We start from the raw sequence: 11,241 nt of genomic DNA on the forward strand, positions 1-11,241 counted from the left end.
ATTCTTCTGTTTAAGGCCGTGGTCAAATAGCTTTGCTCAACATTGCCTCTAAAAAATACAAAAGTCATTCTGACCTTGCCTAAATGTTTTTGCTTCATTAATATTGCACCTCTGAAAGTTTGTATACCGAACCGCAATCTGTTGGATACAAAAATGTCTTTCAGTCTCTTAAATTCTTTCACCTCAGAATATCTGTACTACGCAGGATTCCCTACATTCCCAAAGAACTACCTCACTTTTTAGCTGAGGCTTGGTTCTCTTAATTCAAATGTTAGAGAACTTTATATTCTAAACATACGCTCTTGAAATGCAGGGATTGGGAGTAGACAGAAAAAGACAACAGATGTTGTAGCAGAATGAAAGAAAATATGACTGCATGCAACTTCCAAGTTTTATTTGCCTATTTCTGCTTTTGCCACGTTCATCTTCACCCTCTTATTTCCCAAATTAAGGGCTTGTAAGAAATGTGAACTATTGTCATATGCTCCGATTCCCAGAACTATTTATAGGGTTCAAGTTCGGTCATTTAAGTATTTATCAGCATGAGAAAATTGAACAGAGATGGTAAATATGCCCTCAATGGCATAAGGCAGGTTAAGTTGCACCCACTACACCTTCTGTGTTAATAGTCATTATTCCCAAACAGAATTTTTAGCATTAGCAACAGTTGTCTTGATGATATTATGTTGTATTAAAATAACACAGAGCAGCAGGGGACTCTTTAGCTCATAGTACCAAAAATATACAAATTGTAAAAATTTCTGCGTATCTACTGTATCATTTGGTAGCTCAAAAAATTTAAATTAAGGAAACAACACATTTAACAATTATATCTGTGATCTTATTAAATGTAGAGAAAGCTCCTGTCTTATGGGAGTTTAAAATATTTTACAGCATTACCATTAGAGAAAATATTTGAGCATATTTATCTGGAACATTTTCCTTAATAAAGCTTGTTGCAGCAGATGAAAACTCTTTTGCTTCTTTCAGTTTTGAAGCATCAAGGAAGCACTCGAGTAAATTTCTGCAGATCAAATAAATATTTGTATTAAATATTTATTAATGCTTTCTAAAATAATTCTCATTTATATTTTTTCAAGAGACTCCTTACATCCAAGGTACCACTCCTAAATGCAGTACAAGCAATTAGTGCTATAAAGCATTGACTCAACATGAAAGAGATCCTCTGTGTCTTTTTTTTTCTTCCAGAGATATACATCTGTTAACATACATTTAATGCAGATTGCAAAAATAATCTTGGAAAAGGAGACTTTTGTGAAAACTTTTCTCAACAGGACACCTGGAATTAAGATGATTAATTATTTGAAGTTGCATGAGAAAAACATTTCCGTGAGATGTATTCTAAGACTCTCTCTTAACTACTAGAAAGGCTAGTATTTCAAAGCCATCTAGCAAACGAAAACTATTTATGTTGGGAACTGCAACATATAGACTGGATTTTCAATATTTTATCTCATTTAACTGAAAAAGAGCCTGTGATTCCATGAAATAAATTAACAACAACAACAATAATAAAAATTACTCAAAATATAAATACAAATGTAAGAAAAAAATAAATGCTACCATTAGTTTCATAACACAAACACATTGTGTGCACTTGCTAGTTCCCCCCAATACTTCAGCAAGAGTATGTTTATTATAAAAAAACTGCATGCATGGTATTCCAGATAACCCTTACCATACCCTTTGGAATGTTTTGTTACTTAATTTTTTTATATCCCTCCAGTTTCAGCTTATAAAGAAAACGCTACAGAGCAATAAACCATCAGCCACAGACCACAGAAATAGAAATGTTCACAAAGAGAAAGGAAAAAACTGTGGCAGAAGCATAACAGGAACTGGAAATGGTCTGTAGAACAGCAGACAAAAACATCTCCGAGAAAAGGCTGTCTGACCTTGAAAAATTACATGGACAGTCTTCATTTTGCACATAAAACTGTTTCTCTCAGTAGAGATATCTCAAGGTTTATGCTCCAGCTTTACTCAGGAAATGTATGAGTAGTAATACATTGATATTGATACACCATTTATTACCAATTATTTTCAAATAATTGTAATAATGCAAATGTGTATAACAGTACCGGTAGCACACTGGGTTGATTGTAGGGTTTTTTTGACTTCCATTTTAATCTTGCTTAGGCAAAAAAACATTCAGTTCAGTTCTAAAACTAAAATTACCACCAACAAATAAATTTACTAGCAGAATCAGGTACTATAAAAATATCTGCCTTCTAACTTTCGGTATTCCTTACAATCTTTAAATTAAAAGATGAGAGCTGAGACTCAATGCCGCCTTTGCCTCAGTCTTCACTAAAAAGGTCTCCCAGGCCTTGTGTCTGGTGAAAGCATTCAAAAAATTCAGTAAAGCAGATCTACAGAAGAGGACCTGGGGTCCTGGTGAACAGCCACCTGACCAGCAGCGAGCTCTGAACCAAAGGCGCCCAACAGCATCCTGGTCTATACCAAAAGGAGCACACGTAGATCACGGAGGCACGTCACCGAGAAGATGGATCCAGGCTCTTTACTAAGGCACATGGCAGGAAGACAAGTGACAACAGGTGTACATTGAAATAAAAGAGCTTCATAGTGGTAATAAAGAAAAACTTTCTCCCCCTGAGGACAGTTGAGCAGAGCTGCTAAGCTCAAGAGAGGCTGTGTGGTCTCCATCCTTGATGGCTTCCAGACCTGAGGAGATAAATCCTGAGCCTGACCCCAAAACTGATCTGGCTTGGAACACGAGGTTGGATTACCCACCCTAGGAGGTCCCTTCCCACCTGAATTGCCTTGCAATCTTAAGGTATATGCCATATCTCCAGATAGGATAAGTTATGTTTCTTTACCTGAAGAAAATAGTTCTTAAAGAAAATGGGAGTTTGTCTTTCTCCTCACTTAAAAGGACTGCACGTAAGCACCACTCAAACACTACGTCCAAAATGACCGATACTTCAGATCAGACCTAGGGCCTAACTGGCTCTGCCGCTAAAATTTTAACCTCAAAGTAAATATTAAAATGAAGCACCTTTTATGTTAAGTGTACATTTATATATCTTTTAAAAGTTACGAATTAAGCTTTCCACAATCACAGAATCACGGAATCTTCAGAGTTGGAAGGGACCTCTAGAGACCATCTGGTCCCACTCCCCTGCTAGAGCAGGATTGCCTAAAGCACATCCCTCAGGACTGCATCCAGGCGGGTCCTGAAAATCTCCAGAGAAGGGGACTCCACACCCTCCCTGGGCAGCCTGTTCCAGTGCTCTGTCACCCTCACTGTGAAGAAGTTTTTCCGTGTATTTGAACGGAACTTCCTATGTTCTAGCTTGTGCCCACTGCCCCTTGTCCTGTCGCTGGGAACCATTGAAAAGAGCCTGGCTCCGTCCTCCTTAAACCCACCCTTTAGATACTTGTAAACATTAATCAGGTCCCCCCTCAACCTTCTCTTCTCCAGGCTAAAGAGTCCCAGCTCTTTCAGCCTTTCCTCATAAGGGAGGTGCTCCAGTCCCATAATCATCTTGGTTGCCCTACGCTGGACTCGCTCCAGTAGTTCCCTGTCCCTCTTGAACTGGGGAGCCCAAAACTGGACACAGTACTCCAGTTGTGGCCTCACCAGTGCAGAGTAGAGGGGAAGAATGACCTCCCTCGACCTACTGGCCACAGTCTTCCCTATGCAGCCCAGGATGCCATTGGCCTTCTTGGCGACAAGGGCACACTGCTGGCTCATGGATAATTTGCTGTCTACCAGGACCCCCAGGTCCTTCTCCTCAGAGCTGCTTCCCAGCATGTCCGCCCCTAACAATAACAATAAATGCCCGTACAGTGTTACCAATGAGATATACTTTATTAAAGACTACCTCAGGTGGCAGCCACACGTACAAGGGGACTACAAAATGCCCGTGTGAGAAAAATATAATTAAACTTACATCATGAGTTCTGCTCTCCATTCACTGTCTTGGTCTTCAGTTTGGTTTAACGCTTTAACAATCTGAGAAAGGCTGGGAATAAGACAACAGCGGAATCCAGGCTTAAGATATGGCCTCACAAGTTGCCAATAAAGAACTGAGGCATTATATACCAAAAAATAATATCTGAAAAACAAAAATCAAGAACTTAGTATTTCATGGTCTTAGATAAACATAAAATTATAGAGTATTTTAAGACACTTCTAAGAAGCAAAACTGGAACTTTGCCTATGTGTTTAGATAAGAACCAATCCTGACTAAGAACTGAGAACACAAGTACAGCACAAGAGGAATGCAATAACTCTTGCAAATATTCTCTACCCAGTAATTAACCACTTAAAATAAGCTAACATGGTGCTCTCCTACTGAGCGTAAATATAAAAGTGGAAGAAATTCTCAGATATCTACCAGCCTTAAATAGGTTGATTCATCCCATCTGTTTAAGACTGTTCAGTAATCCTATATTGTTGCAGCATGGACAGCAGTTACAGAAGTACAGTAACAAAACAGAAGGAAAATCCACAAAAGAAAAAAAAAAACCAACCAAAAAACACAACTCCAGACTACCCAGTGAAAAAGTGAGACAAACAACTATGAAAACCTAACTCAGTAACATTTCCTGAGATTTAAAGAGTTAATCCTTCCACTAGGGCCTACCTTCGGTCATGGGTGGCAAAATCTATTGCCTTCATGAAAAACAGCACAAACTTTTCAAACTCTTCCTAGAACAGAACAACAAAATTGTTGATGCAATCTGAACATGGCTTTTATAAATCAGTACATTTTTCCTATTTCAAAACACTCACATCTCATAATTTTTATTTTCAGACCAATCTCAAATAAAACATGCTGCCATAATAAGTTGCTGCCATAGAAACAGAATAACTAAAAATTGGTGGCATTGCCCATCACTATGTTTTCCTGATTTCAAATTTTAAGACTATGTTTTCAATTTCTTTCACTTCTGCCAAACTTTAATTATCATGACTGAAATTTTCCAAAACTGCAAAGCTGCATATTCAGCAGATAAATCTCAGAAACATCCAAGAGCAAAGCCAGGGAAAAAAGCAATATTAGTTTGTCCTAGTAAAATACTTGAGGTATTATTTTCTTCAGAAAAGCTCCAGCAAGAATTTGCTGACTGAATGGTGTGTCAGGCATGCTCTTTGTCATTAAAGCACCTGGGAAGCAGCTTTCAGAGGAGGACACCAAGTTGAACACAATCCAGGGGCACGCCCTTGCCGCAAACATGGCCAACCGTGTCCTGGGCTGCCTTGCGAGGAGTGCTGGAGCAGGTCGAGGGAGGGGACCCTCCCCCTCTGCTCAGCACTGGTGAGGCCACACCTGGAGTGCTGTGCCCAGCGCTGGGCTCCCCGGTACCAGAGAGACACAGACACTGCAGAGAGAGTCCAACAAAGAGGATGAAGGGACTGGAGCACCTCTCATATGAGGAAAGGCTGACAGAGCCGGGACTGTTTAGCCTGGAGAAGGCGGCTCAGGGGGGATCTCATTAGTAAGTACAAATACCTGAAGGGAGGGTGTAAAGAAGATGGATGGGTCATAAAAAGGGATTTTTGAAAGCCTAAGAGAAAGATGCAGTGGAAATGGCAAAGCAGAGGTGGGACTGGATGGGCAGGAAGGGGATGACACCAGAGGTCTCTCTATAATGAGACAGAACAGAGTAACTGAAAACTCCAAGAGAGCTGGGACTGATTTACTGGACTCTGGGACTGGCATAAGAAGGCTACTGAGCAATGAGTGGGAACCGCCTAGATAAAGAGAAAACTAGAATTAAGAGTCTGAGATGTATTAGATACTAAAGCAGAAAAGTTGCACTTGGCCTATAAGCATCTTAATCAGCCAACAAGGATTCCTTGGGATGGAAACCAAAATAAGGACAAATTTATGTTTTCTAAATGAATGATGATTACTAGTCATACAGCATGAGATGATGTGCCACTCCTATTTCCATAAATGAACACAGCAGTGGAAAAAACTTTACAACTGATACAAAGCGTATCTTAAAAGAACATTACAACACACGGCACAGGGGAACCAAGTCTGGATTGCGCATACTGGGATGGTTCTTAACTTCTAAAAAGTTAGCAAGAGTCAAGAGGAAAACAGAAAAATTTGGCTGAGATTTAGAAAACATCACCGAATAGTCTGTTTAATTTAGCAGTATAAAAGGCTAACTGGACATTAGAGAATATTTTTCAAATGTGTACAAAGTTCTAAAGGGACCACTGACCAGCTGTTCTGCACATGCGCTAAGAGAAAGCAGAGGTAGTACAGATAACATCATAGGGAAAGCATTCCAGCTTGAAAGTTAATTCAAACACATTACTCAAAGAAACTACAGCAATATCTGCCAGGAAAACTTGTAAACACAAACATTAAGGCCATTTTAGGGGCTGAGATATCACTGACAAATTGGCAAAGCTGACTGACCACAGTATGAGGACAAGTGAAATACTAAATACAGAAACAGATCCCGCTCCATTTTCAGTTCAGCAGGAGGTAAAAACTGCTCATTGTGTACGAACACGGTTATCACCAAATGTTAACACACATAAGCTTTTAGAAGCAGAAGCATCCTGCTGAGTGGCTACCAGAAAGCTTCATCTTTCACTTCAAAAAGCCACATCCAATGTAGTACGTGCAAAGGTTCCTGTGGTGGAAGCACATTGCCACACAAGAGAAACAAACTGTACAGCCTTTCCGAGGGTGCCTTTAGTCCTCCATTTCCCACGATTCTGCAAAATGCTTACTGTGATCCTGAACAAAACCGGTAATTGTTTTACCAGTTTTACATTTGGTCTAAAAGTATCATATTGATGTAAAAAGTGAAAAGGCTTACTTTAAAACAATCAACCGTCTGAAAAATTTTGCAAGCATTCTTTTTTCCTCCTCAAAGTATTGCAATATTAGTCTAATTCAGCTGTTAAATTTTGTTTACTCCCAATATATTTTCCTTTGATTTTTCCCACAGTCCTGATTACCCTTGTGTATTTTAAATGACTGAAAGCAATGCATAAAAACCTAGGAAGAAATACTCTTAAAAATTGGCTTATTATAATCATAGAATCATAGAATCTTCATGGTTGGAAAGGACCTTTGAGATCATCGAGTCCAACCATACACACACCAAAAAAAAAAAAAAGCAACCTTCATAATTTCTCACCAAATTATCTGTGGAGAGTGGAGTGTGCAACTGGCCTTGGCACAAATACGCTCTGCCAAGAAACTGGTTCACAGGAAATCTTCCTTTAAAATACATCTGTAGACAGTCACTGCTCATTTCCAGATATCCCAGCTAAGACCAAAAAGAGCATTTTGATATTTAAAAAATACAACAGATACTTAATTAAGAATTGTTAGTTTTTAAGAATGCATGCCTACTCAAAGTGCAACATCCAACTGTACACCAGTATGCAAACAATATTCCATAAAGCCGCATATAAGATCTGGTACGATTTCCTAAAATTTAAAGCTAGACTTTTGTCATTACAAATGTATAGAAAAATAGCTCCTTTATTTAACAAAGCTCCTGAGTCAGTCAGTCATAGAACCCCTTACAGTATACAAAAAAATGTTTCCTTTTTTAATAGCCATTGTTAACATAAAAGCAAAATTCTTAGTAGAAAGTCTTTTTAAAAAGACAGATATTAGCCCGCAGGATTTTGTATGGATGCCAGTGCTACACCTCAATTTTCAGACAACAGATAGAATTTGAGTGGCTTGCAGCCTGGAAACAAAAACTTTATTAGAAACTCTGCTTGAAATCAAATCACTTGTGTCAATGGATTGAAAATTAAAAAATACTTCAAAATTAAGAACGTCTACCACGTTTTATAGAAGTCAGCCCAGTTAGCAACAATCTTTCATAATTCAGCATGCCGCCTTTTCTTCTTTTGCCCAGTAGGGACTGTTCACAAACACATTTTCTTCAGTCATAACCAAGTTGCTAACATTAAGTTTTCCATATGAGAAAACACAGGCATGTCAACTATTTTATACTACTACGGTATACCTTGCACATTTTGGTCTAATTACAAACTTCAGAAACCACAGTTTGCTGACTGATTATAAAGAAGTGATAATTTAGAGGCCGAGCCTTAACTGAAAATGCATCCTTAAAAAATTGCTCTCCAAAAACAGAAGCGTGAAATATTTTTCACAGGTACTTCTAGGAGTATTTTTAAGTAATAACTTTAACAACTGTAAATACAACGTGTCATATAAATGTTTTTATTCACTACAGATAAACTGCCTGAATTACAAACCTGAAATGCCTGTTCAGCACATAAAACATATAAGTCGGTGCTGAAGTTATCTGATGAGTCAAGTGCAGATTTTCCCTGACTGGCTGATTTGATCAACTCATAAGCATTCTTCAAAGCCTGAACATCTGAAATAAAAAAGGAATAAAGCTCGTAACAGATAATTTATGCTTCAAGGTGGACTGACAGACATGATTGCGTTACTGCAAATCAACTGTATGGCACCCTATTTAGCCTTTACAGAAATAAATTAAGGAAAATTATGTCAAACAAATGTTGTTCAAAGTCAGCCACAGTTGTAAGATGAAGAATTAACAACTCTCTGGGGATTTAAAATCACTAACGTTAGCACACAAGAAAGTGAACTACTTAGACGGCCTGATTCGCAATTCCCTGAACTCAACAGCACTCTTTCTGCTGACAGAGATTTGATCCTCAAAGCTTTTGTATGAAGTAACCCTGACTGGAAGAAAACTAGAATAAATTAAGACCACATCGCAGTTACTTCTTTTCACAGCTGAGAAGCACATTTAAAGCATTCAGAGACAGAACAAGTTTTCTATAGATTCAGAAACAAAACAAGATCAAATCGTTTTCGCATTCAAAGTGCGATCTTTATTGCACTTATTTTAGAGAGGGGCGGCACTCCGCGGCCCGGCCCGCCCTTACCGCGGCGGCTCTGCGCGGCCCACAGCCGCTCCCTCACGGACGGATCCATCCCGCCGCCCGCACCCCGGCAGCCGCGGGGGCTGCGGGAGCCTTTTCCAACGGGGCCTCCCGAGACCTTCCCCTGCGGACGGGAGACGGGCTGCTGAGGGTGTCTCGGGCCCCCTTCTCCGCCGCAGCCCTCCTTCGCCGCCGCCCGGCTGCCGTTACCGCCGCGCGCGTATCCCGGCAGCGCTCCCACAACAGCCACGCCGCCCCCCCGGCGGAGCGACCGATGGCCCCGCCCCGGTACGGGATGGCGGCCCGAGTCCAGCGAGAACGAGAGACAGCACAGGCCTCAAACCAATCACGGGTTTGCTCCGCAGGCACTAACTGTTCTATCGTAATCGCTTCCCGTCTCCTCCGTGCTCTGGTGTCCAGAGTCAAACGCCTCGTTTCACGCACTACAAGTTTATCCTTCTCAGAGGGTCTCTTCTGTGGTGCATTTTTTTAACATGTAAGAGAGAACAAAAATGGTTTCCTGTAACGTTTTCTCGCCTTTCTTCCTGCTCTGCGCCCAGTACCTCGGGAGCCTCAGGCCAAGTGCCCTCCCCGTGTTGCGGATGCCGCCCTGTGTGTGGCTCTGAGGAGGCTAGACATACACGTCCTGTTTAAGCCCACGCTGCACGGTAACATAAAGCCATGAACGCACATAATATGAGAAACCAAGGGGAGAAACAAAATTTCTAGGCAGCAAAGAGATTTAGACAAACTGGAAGTAGTATTATCTATAGACGCTATGCATCTTATTCTTTTTGTTTAGAAATTGATCACGAACCGGTAACTCCTATTAAATTATTTCCATTATTAATTCTCTGAATAAGAGCTTAAAACAAACTATTTGGATTTTAATTTGTGTCATATGTTCCTAGAAAGCGCTCATAACTGGAGAAGTAAATCTACTGAGGAGTGAAGTATTTTAGGGAGAGCAGGGGACAGCAGATCATAAAGAAATACCCAATGACGCAATGCATCTGTTGGTTGTGCTGTCACTACTTATTGCCAAAAAAATAATGGCTTAATGCCTCTCTTCTCCATCTCCGCTTCTAATGAAAATCTAGTACTTACTGAGCAGCATAAGAACGTAACTATATCAGATCAGAACTCTGGGCAGTTGGGGTTCCTTTGATGAACAGCAGCAAGCTAAATAAGAGTTTAGAACAGGGTATTGCGGTATTTCCTCAGAAAGGAACGCCCTAAACTTCCAACAGCTCATGACCACCAACCTTTGACATGCTTTCTGTCATGAACTTGCCTTATTTGACTCTTTTAACACATGCAGACTTTTATCTATATTATATTGTGCCAGTGAGTTTCAGTCTTTAACTAAATATTGCATGAAAAAGAACCTCAAAAAAAGTACCCCCAAAAATATTTCAAATTTTAAAAATTTAACTTTCCAAGCCAAAGGCTGCCAGGAATTAGTTCTGTGTGGTTTTAACTAAGCTCTGGCATTTGTTTGAGAAAAATTTTCATGATGTTGAAATTAAGAATCCTTCTCCCATCAGGACCACCATGCAGAAATGCTTGTAATGAAAAGTCTAGAATTACTGAAATACTGTGTTTCTCTCTAGGCAGCTCTGCTGCCTAGCTGCCAAATGATGCACGGCAAAAAGAGATTACTTAGTGACTTAAATTATCATGTAAATGATAGCAGAATAGGATATCTCATGTTGAACATTACACACAACTGCTCTAAGGCAATCATTATGCCACCATATGAATAAATTAACATTTGATAAATTCTAGTTAACATATAGTATCTATATCTGATATGCTATATCTATAGTTTCTAGATCTTCTGATCTAGTTGAAGATGTCCCTGCTTACTGCAGGGGGCTTGGACTAGATGACCTTTCAAGGTCCCTTCCAACCCAACACATTCTGATTCTGTGGTACAGTTACCCGAAATTAACTCTTTTAAACATACTACTATAGAAAAGCAAAACCCAACAAATTAAGCACCATATAACCATAGCAGAAGATTTAATTCTACCAGAGAAATAGCATACCAAGATTTGTATCTTTAAAACGTGAAGTATGCAGTAAACCTGCCGTTTAACTTTGGAAGACGTGCCCGTGGTGGGCCCTGCAGGGCGGTGCGGCACCGCCCAGTCCCTCACACCTCACCTCAACCCCTCACCCCCCGCCCGCAGCCCCTGCAGGGCCGCTCAGCCCCCGCTGCAGACCCTCGCCCGCTGCGCCGGGGGCCCGGAGCCAGGGTCGGCCCGCCCCGGGAGGCACCCGGGCCCCGGGCAAACCGCCCGCTCCCCCTG

General features: G+C 40.6%; 1 protein-coding gene across 1 annotated transcript in view; it reads right to left on the reverse strand.

Moving 5' to 3' along the window:
- LOC141737157 (cilia- and flagella-associated protein 46-like) overlaps positions 1–9,251 on the reverse strand; it is a 48,678-nt gene extending 39,427 nt beyond the window's left edge. The window contains exons 1-6 of the mRNA XM_074571796.1: positions 8,930–9,251; positions 8,264–8,388; positions 7,162–7,293; positions 4,635–4,699; positions 3,939–4,103; positions 901–1,024 (exon numbers count right to left, since the gene is read on the reverse strand). Of these exons, the coding sequence (XP_074427897.1) occupies positions 901–1,024; positions 3,939–4,103; positions 4,635–4,699; positions 7,162–7,293; positions 8,264–8,388; positions 8,930–8,978 (660 nt within the window). The 5' untranslated portion in view covers positions 8,979–9,251. The remainder of the gene's footprint in view (positions 1–900; positions 1,025–3,938; positions 4,104–4,634; positions 4,700–7,161; positions 7,294–8,263; positions 8,389–8,929) is intronic.
- Between the last annotated feature and the right edge of the window lie 1,990 nt (positions 9,252–11,241).

Source organism: Larus michahellis, unplaced genomic scaffold (genome assembly GCF_964199755.1).
Source record: "Larus michahellis unplaced genomic scaffold, bLarMic1.1 SCAFFOLD_204, whole genome shotgun sequence".
NCBI classification, from domain to species: domain Eukaryota; kingdom Metazoa; phylum Chordata; class Aves; order Charadriiformes; family Laridae; genus Larus; species Larus michahellis.